General features: G+C 38.2%; 1 protein-coding gene across 9 annotated transcripts in view; it reads left to right on the top strand.

Moving 5' to 3' along the window:
- Nucleotides 1-19056, top strand: part of PIEZO2 (piezo type mechanosensitive ion channel component 2) — a 314600-nt gene that overhangs the window by 275309 nt on the left and 20235 nt on the right. For 8 of the 9 annotated variants that reach the window (XM_074899237.1, XM_074899233.1, XM_074899236.1 and 5 more), the window contains 6 exons: nucleotides 407-472; nucleotides 3651-3817; nucleotides 8518-8693; nucleotides 14739-14906; nucleotides 17008-17400; nucleotides 18777-19035. In XM_074899237.1, the coding sequence (XP_074755338.1) occupies nucleotides 407-472; nucleotides 3651-3817; nucleotides 8518-8693; nucleotides 14739-14906; nucleotides 17008-17400; nucleotides 18777-19035 (1229 nt within the window). The remainder of the gene's footprint in view (nucleotides 1-406; nucleotides 473-3650; nucleotides 3818-8517; nucleotides 8694-14738; nucleotides 14907-17007; nucleotides 17401-18776; nucleotides 19036-19056) is intronic. The other variant, XM_074899241.1, reaches the window with a different exon arrangement.

Genomic DNA, 19056 nt, shown 5'->3' with positions numbered 1-19056 from the left:
CTGCTTCATTTCAACCTGAAGGTCCCACTCAATTTACATGGGTTTGCTGGGTCAGAGGCAGGAGATCAGAGCACTGATCAGGTTGCCCCTTGCAGAAGCTGAAGCAGTGTGACTGAGAAAGTGCCTGCATTTACACCAACAGATGATCTTGCTCAGCAAGCAGCCTGTCTAGTGAGAAAATACCACTGCAAATTACAAGAGAGGTGTGGTCATCCGTGAACCACCTTCACTAGCAGAGTTGGCCCCTCACTTGAGTCCTTTAGAAATGGAAATGTGGTTTTTGTTATAGTGGTAGGTGAGGAACCAGTCACTACTGCTTAGTAACTGTATATTTTCTAGCTTGAATGGCATTTACACCCGCACTTTTATAGGTAGCTCTCACTGTTTCAGTCATTGTTTTCAATAGGTGGTACAGATGCAGACTGTGAAGACAGCGAAGAGGAACCTGTCAAGAAGAAATCTGATGGGCCAGGTATGAAGGCAGTAAGAGGGTTTCTCTGCTGTTACAATGAAGCAGTGACCAGTGGCATAAGCAGCATATGACAGAGACAGAATTGCAGTGATCCCAGGCTTGCATAAAGCCACAAAATCCATCCTAGCCTGAGCAGTGAGAACTTCGGACTTTCAGGTTTTCAGTTGCCAGATTTACAAGTCCTGAGCATAGGAACTTCTACTCCTGGACTATTAGCTACTGCACTCATGCATGCAGTCCTGTGTTAAAATCTCCATTGATTTTGAATGTCTGAAAATTTACTATCAGCACAAAGATTTAGTGTTTTTTCATTATATTTTAGCAAGGTTTAATATAATACTTTTCTCTGGTACTCACCCATTCGGCAAGGTACAATAGTCTTCTCTAAAAAAAATGGTATTTTCCCAACCTTACTTATTGTCATTCATAACCAGACCTAAGAATACTCTGCACAGCAGAAGAAATGCCAACAGCTTTCATGATCTTGCCTATATTGAAAGTTTTCCTATGAAAAAGTAGAATAGGTCATAAATATAAGCTTGGCTCTTCTTCCAACTGAAGTAAAAGAAGAAAACAGACTCTCTTAAGTCTTCATCATGGCTTACCTTGAGTGAAACTTTATCTTCAAAAGCTACTTTTCTTCTCTATTTAAAACTGGTTGCTACAGTTCCAGTTAGAATTATATCCCTGAGTGAGTCACAGGGTAGAAGACGTTACAAGGATGTGAAGACGTCATTTTTCTCATGAGAGCAGTGGTCTCCAATAAACAAGTTGCATTGCTATAGGGCTTTTTTTGGTGGGGTTTGGGGGGCTTTTTTATTTGTTATTTACTGGTGATGCAGTTACCTGTGTTAAAACACTGAAGTGAATCACTCAAATGTATCTCTAGGGAAGTACTACACAGGAGTTAGAGAAAGAGAAGGAGATTTATAATTGATTCATATTGGAAATAGCCAATTTAAGGTGCTTTATATTTTCATTAAAATACTTTGACCATTCCTAGGTAAAATTCATTAAAGATGATGTTTGGAAAAATTAGATAGTATTTGTTATTGAAGCATTAGTATCATTATTAACCTTAGATAAAATCCTGTCTCACACTCTCAGGCAGAGAAAAGCCTTCTCTGCATTTGACCCTTTAAGTTAGAGTAACAGTCTCTGTAGAAAATAAATATTTCTTACCCTTTTTGAAAATGTTTAGATGCCATCAATCTCCAAAAGATTATTTTCAAAAAGTTCTGGAAAACAGCAAATCTGCCAGAACAGCTACAGCATCATTAAATATGTATACTAAATCACCTCCATCCCAGAGAGAAAAATGACCTTTCAGATTAGACTGGAAGTGCTTGGCAAAGCACCGTGGTAAGACTATGGCATGCCAGTGGTGGTCAATAATAAAGATAATTTTAACCTGAGAGCTGTGATTCTCCTGAAGTCAGTAACAGAAATTATATATTAGAGAGGAATAGTGTGGGTTAAGAAAGAACATTTATATACTGTGTATTTTTGTGTATGAGTGCCACATTTTCTTTTAAGCTCATACTATTATCTGGAATTCAAATGAATTTAATGGTCCTTGAAGTAGAGACAGCCTTACATTTAATTTCCAATGGCAAGATTTCCTTAGGTTCAACACCTGCATGTTGAATTATGAATAAATAAAAGTTAAGTAAATAAATCATAAAGTATCTCCAATTCTAAATGACATAGAAAAATCCTGAAAAAAGGGCAAAATACTCTTGAAATAATTATACAACCAAGTGAAGGGGATAAATGCTTTTACATTAAGAGACCCCAGACTAGTTCAATGGCTTTGCTCAGTTAAATGGTACATACTGTCACTTCAGCATCCACTTTACAGGAATGTACCACTAATGGTTTTTTTCCTTAGTTTCTCTCCACATGTATGTGCATACAACCCTCCCTGCACACCCGGCGACACTTGCATGTCCCTCCATAGGAAACCTTTTGCTTTATTGTATCTTCACCTTTGCAGTCTTTGTAAGGAGAGAATGTGCACTCCACAAAGTTTTGCGTGCCATCTTGTGGTACAGCTAAGAAGTGAGGTTGTTGAAAGCATCATGCTTTAGCACATAGGTTGGCTCTTTAGTATCAACTTCAAACACTTCATCCCTGCATGGTGGATTATTGACAGTTTTCTATTATTTCTTAGGCTGGTTACACTAAAACTGATCTTTATAGCTAGTGTTCTGGGATTTGCAACCTAGCAGGGACAACTAGCTCTGGAACTGGCTAGTCAGAAAGAAATTTTTTAGTATTTGTGCAACACTATGTAAGAGCTATAGTATGGTATGTGTGTTTGTGAGTGGGAGGAAAATAAGCTGAAAGTACTGCCTTTTGGTGATAAATGCCATTGCTAATGCTAAAGGAACTACTGAAATGAGAAATTAACTTGAGACAGCTGTGCTGAGCAAAATAAAGCTACTATTGTTGGTATAAACCCATAAGCCCTACTCATGGGAAAGTGTACTGTTTTGGAAAAATGGTGCAAGAATAAGTTTTATAAAATTTTTATGTTATTTGCTCTAGTTGGGCTAGTTGATCTGAGATCACTGATGACACAGTGCAGCATATTTAAAAAATTGAGGCTTTGGAAATAGTAAATATGGATAGGTGTGTTTAGGTGGTTGGAAAACTGGGAGAGATTCAAAGACTGTTTAGGCAGGTTGGATTTTAAAACTCAGCTAAACTAGTTTCAAGCACAAAAATCAAACTGTATGGAGAGAAACGCGCAGAAGTAAATAGACAGGTAAGGAGTTCTAGCTCAACATGCTGGCTGAATGGCTGTTGAGATCACAGGAGCTGGGGATGTTGAATAGCTCTCAGGAGATGACCAAATCTTTGGGTTTCATTTCGCAGACCTGTGCATACAGTGTCTCTCTAAAACCGGGGACTGTTTTATGACTAGCAATTGCAGGACCAGGGAGTTACAGGATGGAAAAGGGATTCCAGATGATAAGCCTAGACATACAGGCAGGAAAATGGCCCAGACAGCCAAAAGGCCTCCAGCCATCTTCAGAGATTCCCTACTATGACAGAGTTTTTCAGCCTGGATTACTATTATTAGACAATAAAGGAAAAATTAATCTAACTCCAAGCAGAAATACAAAGAAAGATATTTGCATTCATTAACTCCTTTGCTTTTCCTCTCTTTTAGATAACATCATCAAGAGGATATTTAATATCCTGAAGTTCACTTGGGTCCTTTTCCTGGCAACACTAGACAGTTTTACAGCTTGGCTTAATTCCATCTCAAGAGAACACATCGATATCTCCACTGTGCTAAGAATCGAGCGCTGTATGCTGACCAGGGAGATTAAGAAGGTAACGCCTTTGGTCTTCTTTGTCTGCTAATGACATTTCCAGCTCAGTGAAAAATGAAACGTTGTATTTTCAGATCACTATGTGAAGGAGAAAAATTTATAAAAATTTCACTTATATGTGCATTTTTAAAATAGGTCTGGACTCTTTTACTGCTTGTTGGTTTATAAATATATAAGTAATAAATTGCTTGATTTATTACCTGGATACAAAACAATTATTGGTAAAATAATTCTTTGAGAGGTTGATATAAGGATTTGGCCAAAGCACTCCTGTAATAGAGTATGGTTTTGAGGGGACAAGACAGATTCAAGTGGAGAGAAGAAGACGTAGCATTTTAAACAGCTCAAAAACTCGCTCAGGCTGCATATTTCAAGTCTTTTTGTAGACCAACTTGCCTTGGAAATAACTGACAACATACAGGCATAGTTTTCTAGTTATATATTAGTAAAACCCATTATTATCAAAAATTAATGTTGATATTGTAACTAGAAATATATTTGGATGCTCAAAATGCTAGTAGATGATACCTTGAAGTTGGATAAAGCTCTCATTTTAAGCATAGGTATTTTTACATATGTCACTAGCTACCCAACTATTTCTGGAAACCTGGCATAGAAGCCTCATTTTTAGTTCTTTCCACTTTTTGTTAAAAGCTGCAAACTGTCTCAGATATAAATAGGTCAAAAGGTCAACAACACATTAGTACTCTTGACCTTAATAAAGCCCCATATTGCCTGGCCACTGTCAACGTTTGGCAGCACAGCAAGCAGGCTGCCCACAACCCCAGGAGGTTGGAGAAGCAGGCATTCCTGGTCAGAGGGAATCTGTGCCCAGTCTGACCAGGAGCCACTGAGCACGAAAAGAAGGCTGCTTCAGTGTTAGTGTTTAGTTACTGTTACTTTCCCCAAGGTGTCCAATAGCAAGCAAATAATAATAATAGCGAATAGATAGATAGATAGATAGATAGATAGATAGATAGATAGATAGATCGATCCCCAAAACAGAGTAAAGGGAATATGGCATATTCAGAGTAGATCCTTCTTTGGAATATGTCCCAGGTTGTGGAAATGGATGCATCTGGATCACTACGTTTAATAGTACCAAGGAATCTATATTCTTGAGATTTGCTAGTCCCTTTTAAATCTATTTTTAATGTTGGCTTTCAGAAGATCCTACAATACGGAGTTCTGTAGTGTCATTCTATATGGTGTGTTTAAGAGTACTTCCTCTTGTTCATTTTAAACCCACTTCCTGATCATTTGGGGGTCTCCGGTAGAACAGACATGTATTCTGTTTTCCTCTACTATTCCTGACTGTATAAATCTGATGGACTCTTCTCCTCAGTCATTCTCTTCCAAGCTAAAAAGTCCCCTTCTTTTTAGCTTCACATGTAATTCATCCAGTGCCTCTGATCATTTTTACTGTCCTTCTTCATACGATTCCCAGTTTTAATATGGCCTTATTAAGACTGGATGACCAGAACTACACACTGTTTTCAAGGTGTGGGTGAATTACAGATTTATACAGGAGTATGATGTATTTTCTTTTGCTTTTCTAGTAAGATCTGAGAGCCAAGCTCCTTTGACTTTTAGATGCTGCCTATTTTCAGGGGACTATATACTCTGAGTCCAAGACCTTTAAGTCTAACAAAAGTTTACATAAGGCCTGTCATTATGTGTATACACTTTAAGTTCTTTTTCCCATTGCATTTCTTGCCATTTTGTACCAAGTCATTCAGTTTTATCAAGTTCTTTAGTAGTACTTCAGTCAACTTTACACCTGAATAATTTATTTTTAATCCGCAAATTTTATCACATTGCTATTTTCTTTCTTACACAGATTAGTTCTGAATATGCTGGAGAGTAAAACTTGGGGAAACCAGTCAATAACCTTCTTCCTTTGTACAGAAAAAAAATACTTGTTTGTGCCCTTTTTCTCCAGTCTTTTAATGGAGGATAAGCACAAAAGATAGATGTAGTCTGTTTTATTTCAAGACTGCTTGATTTCTTACAATGGTCCCTCAGGATCACCCCTGAAGCCATGTTTAAGGATTGGTGTTACCTTCTCTTCCCTTGGGACTGTTTCATCCGTTGTCTCCTTCAGAGCTCTTGGGTGAGCACTTTCCACTCAGTGCTGTTTATTGTTTTGTTCTCAGACTTGTCTTTTATACAACAGCTATTCCAGTCATTGCATGGAATTCAAGTTATTCCATTGGGAACATCGGTGACTTTTTCTGCAGTGAAGAGGGATGCAATAAATTCAGACTTTTCTTCTGTTGCATAACTCCTTTATACCTCTTTATGCCTTGATGACTTGTTGATACCCTGGCTTTCTGGCAACTGATTCTCATTTTATTCTTGAAAATGTTTCTGTTATCATATTTTTTTATTTTAGCAAGTTATTCCTCAGCATCCCTCTTGGTCTAATTTGATGAAGTTTTACATTTAACTCTAGAAAGTTCATTCTTGTTTGTTTTTCCTCATGACTTTCACTTCTCAAAGGATGTCTTCTTGCTTCTTTCTCCTGGTCTTTTCCATTCTGGTGTGTGTGTGCGTACATGCAGGTTCTTTCACGACATTTACTTATTCTGCGTGAGAGTACATTTGAAAATCGACTTGAGTTATTGTACATTATTATTCTGATGGCACCTTCTGTAATCCTCCTTAGTATTTAACAGGCACTAGTGCACTCCTGGTTTGATAGTCAAAAATCAAGCCTTCACTTTTTCAATATTAATTGGTACAAGATTCTATGATAGTCCTTGCAGAGTGAACTTACTTAATTTGTTAGACTTTATGCTTTTTGACCCATACCACCTCTTTCTCAAGTTATCTTCTATTCCATCCTTCCTGTAAAATTTGTACTGTGATAGTACAGCATTATAGTGATACTCCTTTTTGTCCCAGGTCTCAGAAGTCCCTGTTATTCCAGCAGCCTCACTGAAAATCACATGATTCTTTCTCACCACCCCTGAGTTTTCAGAGTTTTAACATTTATGCAGAAGCCAGGCTAACTGCCTTTCTATAACCACTATTTATCTGAAAGTTTATTTTGATTGTTCCTTGCTACTTCTCACCTCAACTTCATTGAGTTTTTCCTATCCTTTGTTCCCAATACATTTGTTTATATATTTATTGAAATTTCATGTTGCCAGCAGCCTGATGCTATTTTGATTACAATGGAGCCCATATGGACTGGTAATCCTGCTTCAGTCCTAAATCTTCTGGTGCTAGGGACCCTTCAAAGAATTTCTCTCCAGTCAATGTTTTTAAACTTCAGGGTTTTTTCTAGGGTGTTTTTCTCCTCTTCTGTGAAATATTGATACAGATACATCAGAATCGTCAATTTCTCCATCGCATCCCCAAGTCTCTGTAGCAGCCTATGCCTGCAATTGCTGCCCCAGAAAGGAAACTCTCACTGCAACCATCATGGTGATGTGTTTCTTTGTCCGATGTAGAGCTGGGGACTTAACTTGATGTATGAAGTTCCTTTCATCTCTCTTCCAGCTACAGAAGAACCTGAAATTGAGTCCCCTGTCAGCTGTGGGGCACTTCTGCTGTCACAGCTCTTGTCCTTTATTCCCAGGCCTGCAGTCGAACTAGAATGTAGTGTGTGCCATAATTTCAGAGGCAGGCTGTCATAATAGCACAAACACTTATTACTGCAGAAGCAATAGAGCTAGAATGTAAACAAACTTAATTAAAAACCTGAGTTTCAGATTTTGTTCTTAAGATCTTTTTTTACAAAAATTTTAGATTTGGGACAGTGTGGAGGACCAGAGTTGAAATATTAGTAACTAATAATATGAGTAAAGGAAATACAGGCAGTATTTTAGAGTACTTTCATTATTTCAGCTGTAAAAAGTCCTCGCATAAGGCTTCATTATGTCAGAAAAATGACTGTTCGAGAATAGCAATCTTCTCTCTCAGTGTACCTTCTGAAGTCAATGCAACTGCTAGTGGAATGAGTTGGATGTGTTTCTGCCTAAGAACAGGCTATAAAATTTGAGTTTTATTCTTATGACATGCCTTTAGAATTCTGATTGAAATATCATAGCCAGAAAGACTTGATTCTGTGCCCAGATCTGGGCTGCCAGTTAATAAAACGATCCTTTCATGAACTTGCTTGATCTTGAAGTTACAGAGAAAGAGTAAAGGTCTTTGGTGTATTTTTCATGGTTTTCCAACTGTATCCATCCTTCATGAAGAAATTCTTATTTTGGGACACTAATGAAAATCTAGATCAGTTTGTACATGACCTGTTTCTTTTTTTCCCTGTTTAAAAAAACTGCTACTGACCACTAATAAGATGTATGTTTGTTCTTAGAGTCAGTAAAGCTATCTGAAAGAGATACCTCAAAAGTTGCTGTAGTACAGGTTGAGTCATGATCGCAGCCCACACTCATTTTCATGCTGAATGATCTGCAGTCCACCCCATAGAGTTTTGTTGGCTGTATATAGCCTGAAACTGCTTGTATTGCTTCAGTTTTGCTTGAAAATACAACACTTTGTGCCATGGTAATTTTGGTCAGAATCTGACTTGCACTCTGAAAAGGAACTGCTAGTGGGAGGTTATTATTTATTAGGAAGCTGTTTGCACAGTCCTTAATTTGTTCCTTGCTAAATGAGAGAAGAAACCAGTTCCTCGAAGAATACACGTTCGCCCCTGCCATGTACCTCTACCTCTACTCTCTTCCACAGGGAAACGTTCCAACGCGGGAGAGCATCCATATGTATTATCAGAACCACATGATGAAACTTTCTAAGGAGTCAGGACTGGACTCAATTGATAAAAATCCCGGTCAAGCTTCTGATTTGCAAGCATCTGAAAGAATGGATAGTTTAGATTCAGCAGCTTCTCGTGACAGTATCTCCAGGTATTGATTTAATTTTATTTTGTGAAAGATAGAGGGATCATGCAGTAGACATAATTTTAGATAATAAGTACTGATGAACTTCCTAATCAATGGTGAATCCTCTTTTTGATTTATCCATGCCATTTTAATAGTGAAAACTCTGCTATATGTTACTATTCATTCATAGTGGTAGACTCAGTTGTTGGCTTAACTCCTTTCCACTGCATGGCTACCCCACTGCTTTCCGTTTCCCCTAGAATTAGGAGTCATTGACAGGAGTTCTGATCCTGTAAAAAGTAATGGAAAATAAGAGCCTGCTGAGGATGCTTATGGGATACTGTGTTAGGAATTCAGGTGTGGAGTTTGGGGAATGATCATTCATAGTGAATATTTTGTCTCTGTAAAATAAATTGTTGTCTGTTGCCTACAACTCAAAAAAAGGCTTTGTGTTGAGAAAGATTCTGGATTTGAGAGAACAAAACCCCCCTCTCATACCCACAGGGCAAAGATCATATGAAGAGCCTGATTTCCTAACTGCTATGATTATAATCCAGTGCTACACAGTTTGTGGATCAAATACCCATACTAGTTCAGGAAAAACACCTTCCTCATTCTTTTCTGAATATGGATGCCTTCAAGTCCCTTGCCAAAAATACTGCATGCTCCTGCTGCTCCATGCACACAGAGGCATACACATTCACTTCCTTCTCTTACAGAGGCAGCCTGTTCCCACCATGTCCCTGGTGTTCTTGACTTTTAAGAGACTGCAGAAGTTGTCCAACATGAGGGGGAGAAGGGAGGGCTTTGGAAATCCAACTGTTTCATAATCCATTACATTCTGCTCTCTTCTGTTCTCCTCTGAAGTGTGGCGGTATCATATTGTGTTTGATACTCCCAGCAAACTCAGTAGCTTCTGTGTACAGTAAATTAAGCTTAACTTTTACTAATGACCTATGGGTAGATGTTAGGAAACTGAAAATAACGAGGGCTTGTCTTCCTTTCTGATGTTATTGAAAAGCATGTGTAAGAGAGTGCCTGTGAGTACTGTGCTTCAACAAAATATTCACAAATTGCTCCCCAGGGTAAGCATTGGCCTTTGAGAGCTTCACTCCAGTAAAAACACCAAATCCGAGCAAATCATTCATGGTGGCTAGCTACCCAACTAAGCAACACCTTTGTGTTTTGTCTCAAAGTTTTACGGGAGTCAGATGACGTGAGAAAAATATAAAGCCAAATTCTATTACCAGCTCACTTGGAGCCACTTGGATATCTGCAGGGCAGAATTTAACTCCATGAAGTTCAGACTCACCTAAATAAAAGAATAGTAATATCAGTCCTACTTATATTAAATAGTTTTTGGTCACACTGTTTACTATAGGTAGAAGTTATGGTTATTATACAGCCATGTTAGCAAGAACTTTAACTAGAAGCAAAGGGAAGCCTATTCTAAGATTAATTATAAAAAAATAAAGACAAATCTTATAGTTTTCATGTGTAAATCGTGCCTCTTCAGTGAGATGGTATCTAGTCTTGAGCTCCACTTAGGTCTTTTTTTTCAGAATAGCCACCCATTTGTCACCCTGCTTTGAGCATACTTACACAATTAAAATCTCTTTTCAAACTAAAGAATCCAGTGATTCTGTGGATCTACTTTTCAACAGAAAAAGTTAAATCTTTCACATGTGTTACTGTCATCTCTGTTTCCTTGGAAGATGTCACAGGACTTATCAACAAAGGAATAACAAAGGCAATGTTATAACTGATTTTTCTAAACTCAGATTCTCTTTCTGGTAAAGGACAATCAAATGTTCTTGCACTGAGAGTATTTACAAACTGCACATCTGCTATAAGAACAATGACCTGTAATTAGGAGAAGCAAAAATGAGTCTGTTGGTTGAATGATAATGCCATCTGTTTATTGGGGCACCATTGCATGTCTCCTCATGGTATTACAAAAGTCCTTATGAGCTTTTTTAGATGTGAACTGTTTTAAACTTCATGTGAGTTTATTGGGTGATATTTTTTGAATTGCCCAAACAAAAGAAGGGGAAATTTTATATTTCAAAGTAATGATTTCCAGTAAATGTAAAAGCAGCTAAATAAATCTAAAGCACCCCTGTGATCATGGATCTTGGATTGCAATGGAGAACTTTTAGGAAGGGGCAGAGGGCTTCTAACCAGCATTCTGGTTATCTTTGATTGCCCTACACAAAATTCTATAGTGGACATTAGGTCCATGATAAGATGGGCATGTCTGGAAGTACACAGGGCTGCAGAAGCACAGAAATTACTTTATTATAATAATATATATTCCTCAGTATTCAGGGCAGGAAGTACTGCAGGTATCTGCTCAGTGCTCTAAACACTGGATTTCCAGAGAGAACAACCCCCCTGATCAGCTGTAGGAACTGTAAATTTCTTGTGAAGTTCAGGGCTGGCCCTTGTAAGTCTTATCCAGGGATGTTGTTCTTACCCTAGATAAAGCTCTAAAAGGAGTTTTGCAGAGTATCGTTTGTGGGATTTTCCCTTTTAGTAGGGCTGCCATTTATTCTCAGTCATTTTCTTATACAGTAGCTAGAGGTGTAATGAGGTAGTCATAATGTAATTATTTGGTTTCTCCTTATGTATAAATATTCTCATATATCCTAAAGTGCAAAGTTCATATGGTTCAGGAGGAGAAGAAACTGATGTAGGTGCTTAACAAGCTCTTTGAGGAGCACTACCAGAAGGGATCAGGAGCTAGCATGGTAGAGCATTCGCTGCTGTTTGTTTCCATTTGACTGATGAACTGCTTATTAGGTTAAACTGCTTGTGATTTTCGGTAACATGGTTGGAAACTTACTTAAACCAGTTGGCTGCCTTTATGGGGCTCTGCCTACAATTATGAAATAACAGCTAGACACAGGTCCTAAGTCACATTTTAGCATATCCAATGTTCTGTATCCAGTTCAATTTGTATTAATTTTTGTCTATCACAAATAACATATTCAGTTCCTAACTCCACCTATGTAGACTTTTATAGAAGCTGCAGGGAGGAACCCCTGACCCACCTGTAAAAGTGAACATACAAGTGCAGTCAGGGTGTTTACAGACACCACTCTTTATCTGTGCTTCCTTCACCAGATGGGAGAATAAAGCTTGAGACAGGGAGCACTGGAGAAATAACATTTGCCTTGGGAGGCAGGAGAAAGGATGAAAGGAGGGTCCCAGTTCGAGGCTGGATCTGGGTCTGATATAGGAGCATGAATGATAGGAAATGTTTGGAATCTTTGCTTGCAGGTGTGGGGAGTGTAGAAGTTCATAAAGGTAATGCAAGTCAGTAGCTAGCCCATGGACAGGAAAAAAACAGCAAAATTTGTAAGTCATCCCTTCAACTAATAAACTTTCTGGGAAAGGTAAATTTGTTTAGCAAAAAGGAAGTCATAAAGTAATCCTGCTCACCGAGGATAAAAACATCTCTGCTATATATATTCCCATTTGAAATGGATACCAAATCAACTTTACATAAGATGCTTGAATTCAGCTTGAATTCATATTCAATTTAAAATATCTAGTCCTTGAATGATTTCAAGAAATTAATGCTTCCCAAGGTCTCCAAGGACACAAATTTGAAAAGTCACTCAGGAAAATACGCTTAGATTAAATTTATGTGATAGTCAATGACTGAGCCAACATCAGCTTTGCCAAGTGTAAATCTCTCCACTTTATTGGTGCTCTTATTTCCTCCATGTTAGGAAGCATGTTCCTAAAGTACATAAAGAATATACAGACTCTGCTACAGGTGTCATCTCACACACATCTCCTGACATGCAAGGATACAGAGCAGCTGCTCAGTCAAGAATTCTTCTGATGATTCATCCTTCATTTAAAGCAGCTTTAAACAAAATTATTGCACAGGTTGTGTCTGGGCAAATGTTTTTATCTATTGGGATTAATAGATGTTTTTCTTTTGATTTTTTTCTGGAACCCAGGTAAGAATTTACATGTTTTGGAGGGCAGCTGGCATATATTTCTTCCACTGAAAATTTATGAACGGTCATGCGCTACTTTGATTTCAACAGCTGCTTTGCTTAAGGCCATTGGAAGGTTCCCTTTGAACTATGTCTGCTGTTAAAAATCTTCAGCACCTTAGTAAGAGATGTTGCTCTTGAAAAGAATGAACTCGGGCCTTGAGATGTAAAATAACATGTGAATAACATTGTAGCATGCAGACATAAAGGTAATCTGCAAAAGTGCGTTATCTACTTGCTGCTATCTCCCTATATTTTAGCACCAATCCTCACTGATAGTACAACAACACGGCTATAGTCCATAGGTGTACATGCAAAGGGAAACCTCCTCCCTCGTGACTCCCTGGAGTCAGTAACACATAGCTCTAACTGATTTCCACGCTGCTGAATCAGGCCTCTAGGGTGGATCTCCTTCCTGTTTCTATAGGAAGCAGCATTTGCTGCTTCATCAAAACCCTGCACCATGCAGACAACCCTCCAGGTTTTGTATGGAGGATGCTTGTGTGCCTTTGTGCACACACAGAAATAATGAAATGGCTTGTAAAGAGTCTTCGTCACTTGAACTGGCAGTACAGAGTTGCCCCTGCCATTAATACTGTTTCTAAGAGAAGTATTTCACAATACCTTTGGCATCTTGGTGATACTGTTATTCAAAGACCAAAGTATGCTTTTAGCCTCAGTCCATTCTGTCAAAGATGACCCATCAGTGAATGTAGGCCTAGGAATAACTGTTTCTTTGCTCCGTGTATTTTGCTGTTTTCATCCCTATTTTCCTTAAGGCAATAATTGCAAACTGTCACTTTATGCCAGCAGATTTCTTTCCTCACTTCAAGCTAGCAAGACCAAAGTAACACAGAAGACGCCATTGCACTTCCCTTCTGACCTCTTTCCCAATTCTCTGTTCCCCTGGATAAACATAATGCTTGCCAAGGAAGCAAATCCCCTGCTGCCACTGCTCAGGTGTAATACAGATGGACTCAAAAGAAGAAAAGTAGTGTAAATCCGGTGTTTTGGGGTCCTTTCTTCTCTCATTCTATCTGAGAGACTCAGGCAGGTCACTGTATGTGTTAGAACTCCAGGTGCCTCAACTTATTTCATAGACTTCTGTGTTTTTCAAAGATTTTTACAGGAGAAATATTTCTTTTACCTACCATATGTCATTAATATATTTGCTTCTTTCCTGTTGCTATGTCACATGCTTGTATTTAATTATGTACTTTCTTTCTCATAACTCATCCAGTTCTTCTGTTCTCCAGTAACACATAAATGCTCAATGTATGGTGTATGTCTCTGGTGTCCTGTTGTATTTGATAAGTGAAAGGAGATAAGGGTTTATTATATCCATTCTTTATTTCGATATGCGCATGTTACCAATTTTGAAATAGCTTTTAAACTGGGATTGAAATAAATGAAGTCTTCTGGAAAGAATCATCAGGTTGTACTACTAAATATCAAAATAAAAGCCATCTCATGCAGAGCAGGTTATATTTGGCATGCATCTACTGGCTAAGTAACATATCCGATTTGGCTCTTTGGTTCGGAAAGAGGATTAGCCAATGTCTGACTGCTATTTTTCTATTTGTAGAATATGAGCTTATTCAGTTTTAAGGGCTCTTTTAGGAAATTGGCCTGTACCTGTGTAAAAAGGTTCACCACAGTATATCATTAATAGAATTTGTACAAAGGAAGTCACTTCCCAAAACATTTTTTTGGAATTTGGAAATTTCAGGAGGAAACAGAGAAAATAAAACCTCCTCACATACATAGGTTGGTGCCCCTGGAAAGCACGTAGAGCATTGTGTTGGTTTCATATCTCTTTGAATGGTGAACAGATGGTTGTTAGACTTCTATAGTCCCTATATGAATATGACCATGAGCAATCTGTGCATAGAAATGTGTTTACATGGTGGTTCTAAACAAATCCTTATCTTCTCTCTGAACATTTTTTCTCTGTGTCAGTGTTTTGCTGCATGGCAAGCATATTTGTTTACTGAACCATGTGTATAGTAATATCGTTTGTATTTAACACTGTCTTTATAACTGTTTGCGCTGCTAGCTGCTACACTGAAGCAACCATGCTGTTCTCAAGGCAGTCAACCCTTGATGATTTAGATGGACCAGACACTGTTCCTAAAACAAGTGAGCGCGCTCGACCTAGGCTTCGTAAAATGCAGAGCATGGATATGTCCTCCTCATCAGCTGACAGTGGCAGTATAGTGTCAAGGTGCTTAACTCATGCATGCTTTGTTCACTCATTTACCCATACCATTATACTTACTGCAGTGTACATAAATTTGCATTTGCAGATAGGTGGTGTGCAGAGTGGTTTGCATGGTTAATGGAAGATTTACTCCCTTTTGTGTTGTGCCACAATTCTGAGATTCAAAGTCAGGGTCATAATCTTGGACTAATTTACTGTTTCACTTCTTATTCTGTTTTGTTTTGTTTTATTTTTCATCCTTAATTAATGTATTTTTAAAAGTTGTTCCATTACATTATACTGGCTGTCTAAAACCAGGCTAAAGTCTGTATTTTTTCAACTAAAAAAAAGTCTGATTTTCAGTGTTACTGAGCTTATGGCTGATCTTATTAAAATTGGAAGGTGAAAGTGAAGTTTCTCAGCTAATCAGTTATCCTAAATATGGACTTAGATGTTTAATTTTAGAAACTAAGATAGGCAGACATTGGCCCCGATCTTTTCATTTTTAGTTTTCCCCATATAGGAAAGATTGCTAAATATGTTTTGATTACTTTACCATTGATATACAGTCTGTGAGGTGTTGGGATTAAGAAAGGGAAAATAGCTATGAAAAGATAGTGAATAATATTAATATCCAGTGCAAGAGAACTGTTCAGAGCCATTCACTCACTTTTTAACAGGTAAAAACCAGGGGTTTATATGGCATTGGGAAACTGTTACAACTAGTATTATAAATATTATAAATACTGAATTTTATGGCATATTAGATCATTCTTTTTCAGAGTTTAAAGTGTTTTACAAATTTTTGGTGTCAATCAGTTTTAAAATTATGGGATTCCATGGTTTTATGCATTTTAACCAGGATAAGTGCTACTGTGAATCACCAAAACACACATCCTAATAATAGCGTTACACATTCTAATTAAAAGCGTGCTAGTAATAAAGTGATCTAACATAGCCAAAGTAAGTTTGGAAGTAGTGTAAAAGAAAAAGAAATGGAACTTAATTTTTAATTTTGGCAGGAGATGGTAGTGCCAGCTGGCTTTGCCAGTGCCAGTTTTCTTTAAAACGTTACACTTAAGGTGAAAACATGGCCCCATTCATTTCATATGAGCTATGTGTAATCTGATTTTGTCTCTGTTCACATATAAGAACATACAGCCAACAAAAGACACGGAGTTAATGCCTATTGTCTAACTTATGGAGGACTGGAATGGTAACTAAAAAGAGAAAGAGTGATGTTCAAGGGGAGAGGTGAAAAAATACTTGTGAGGGATGAAAAAGGTGAAAGCAAAGTCAAGAGAATATTTTTTAAATTATGGTGTCCAGATTCCCATCTGGAGTCAGCAAGCTACATGAATTTATGTCAGCTGAGACTGTTGCAGAGCACAGAGCATTAAGAGGGAAAGTGATTATAAACATGGAAAGCTGAGAATAAGCAAGATGAACAAGCAGAGAGCTGAGCAGAGTGAATAAGAACAGTTGAAAAAGGAAATAGGTACATACAGAAGAAAAGCAGGTAAGGTAAAAATGAAGACCATATTGAAGAACGTAGGGCAATCTAAAGGTAAGCAAGATACCTTGTTACTGTAACAGTTTTGTAATCTGGACTGTATTTCTCCACGTTAGCAATTTACTTTTTCTTTTGTTTGGAATCAGAGTTGATGTGTGTGTTCAGCTCATGTTCCATTTTCATACAGCACTCATACGGTATTTGTTAAAAGCACTGTGTTTAGTTACCCCATGACTGCCTATCATTCACAATGCAGCATACTTCCACTAGATATAATAGCAAGTCCTGATCTGATCAGAAAGTGTTTGAACTACTTTCAGAAAGTTAGTGTAGTTTCTCTTGATTATGATACTAAATTTCCCTTTGCTGCTCTGAAAAGATAGTTAATCACTGGGAGTTCAAGGGGATGTCATTCAGAGGGCAGAGGCACCCAGATGGTCCATCTTGTAAGAGGAGATCATGATGACATATTTTCTACCAGATTATATGAACTTTGAGGTCTTAGGAATACAATGGGGTTGCTCGGGCTGTCTGCATAAAGGTACAATTAACAAACATTGTTTGGTGATGAGCCTTGTAAGCCTCAACTCTCTCTTCATCTATCCCCAACAGTGAGCCTACACAGGTCACCATGCTCTATTCTCGTCAGGGGACAACAGAAACCATTGAGGAGGTAGAAGGGGAGCATGAAGAGGAAGGAGCTCGTTCTGAATTAAGGACAGAGGAAGAGGAGGTAGAAGATTATAGCCTGGGATCAGAAGGAGCTGCATATACTCCTGATACTGATGTGCCATTGTACTCCACTGTGGATAGCAATGCAGAAGCTCCACCTTCCTATAGCAAAGCTGTCAGCTTTGAACAACTTCCCTTTGGCTCCCCAGATGACTCAGCTGGTAAAAGCCTCATGATGGTGAGCCCAGATGACAGTCGGATGGACAAACTTAATGATACAATTCTCCCTCCATTGACGCATGAGCTAACAGCTAGTGAGCTGCTTCTGAACAAGTAAGGACCTTCGACAGGGAAAGAGTGTTGGTCCTAGTTTGTGAAGTTTTGTCATTACTTTGTTGGTTTTTTTTTTGTCTCAGAACTAGCCTACACTTTCTGATACAGACATTGCGCTAAATTTGATTTAAGGGAAGAAGCTCATTTCCTGTGCAGTTCTAATTACAGATTTCAAAAATTATTCAAATTCATGTTGGAAAGAATCTCGGCTTTCTCCCCAGATACCATACCTAATTGTCCCAATTTCTGTGCTGCAACTGTCATGGGGTCAAGGGCTTTTCTAAATATTCCTTGTGAAGAGGGCCTCTCTTCTCCAGGCAGCTGTGATTTCAAATAAGTTTCCTCCAGAGGTATCTGGGAAAATGTTTCTCTTTCAGTTATTTTGGATTACTATAAGGGAAACTGACCTTTAGCAGAGTTTTTGTTTTAAGTCAGTAGGAGCTGAGGGCTATGTAGACACCACCTTGCTAGGTATGCTTATAAGATATAGGATGCTCACCTCTTTGTCCCACAGCCACTGTGCTCAGTAGCACAACCAACATTGGGGTGGGGATGATGTTGCTGCTTTTTCTCTGCTTTCCAGCCTGATTAGGGAGAGCTTCCCCAAATGCAAGAACAAAATATTAAACCATAGAAATACCTTTCATCCTGACTGCATCTGGAGAGAGAGAGGCTGTATAGATCTGACTTTGTAATAGATGCAGTGTCTTTTCTTATGGTTTTCCATAGTTATTTTGCTTTTCAGTGAGATCTATTCTCAAGCCAGGGAACTCTTTATTGAAAGCAAAGAGAACTGTGAATGTATGTGAAAGTCATATCATGATTTCATGCTGCCTTTTATATTTATTTGAGCTAGGTAAATGGGAGAAGTTTAGACATATCTAATGGTAAAGGGCATTTATCATGTTCTAATCTTATGTCGGGCATTTATCATGTTCTAATCTTATGTCACAGGGCTATTTATAACATACATCTCCTGATGGACCTCGAGAATTTCTCCAAATTCCTTTTTGTGTTGATAAATCAGATATGAATCCAGACAGGGCCACATCAGCATGGTGTGATTTACATGAGATATGTTGGTTGGGTAACTGTAGGAAAGCCGTGCTTGGAGAAGTTCTTGGGTCAGGCCAACTCTGCGTAAATTTAAAAAAAAAAAAACAGAACAGTGCTTCTAGTTATTTTGCCTGAAATTCTTGTTTACTGAGCTTAGAATTAGGCTATTCAATTATAACATCAAATCCCATCTTTGTTTTTTCTTATTAAACCCAGCAGCAGGATTTTATACTTTTTCAAAAAGAAAAATAGTAGCAATTTAAAGAGCAGCTCTTGAGAAATTAATTTTCGTTTCCTTTATGGTACTCTGCTCCTCACAGAATGTTTCATGATGATGAGCTGGAGGAGTCAGAGAAGTTCTATGTTGGTCAGCCTCGAGTCTTGCTTCTCATTTATGCCCTGTACAATACGCTGGTGGCCCGGTCAGAAATGGTGTGCTATTTTGTGATCATCCTTAACCACATGATCTCTGCCTCCATGATAACCCTGGTGCTGCCCATCCTTATATTCCTTTGGGCCATGCTGTCTGTTCCTCGGCCAAGCAAACGATTCTGGATGACAGCCATCGTCTACACTGAGGTATGCATCTGGTTTTGCAAA

Source organism: Athene noctua, chromosome 2, assembly GCF_965140245.1.
Source record: "Athene noctua chromosome 2, bAthNoc1.hap1.1, whole genome shotgun sequence".
NCBI lineage: Eukaryota > Metazoa > Chordata > Aves > Strigiformes > Strigidae > Athene > Athene noctua.
Note: the sequence above shows the minus strand (reverse complement) of the source record. Positions and strands in the feature narration are given on the sequence as shown.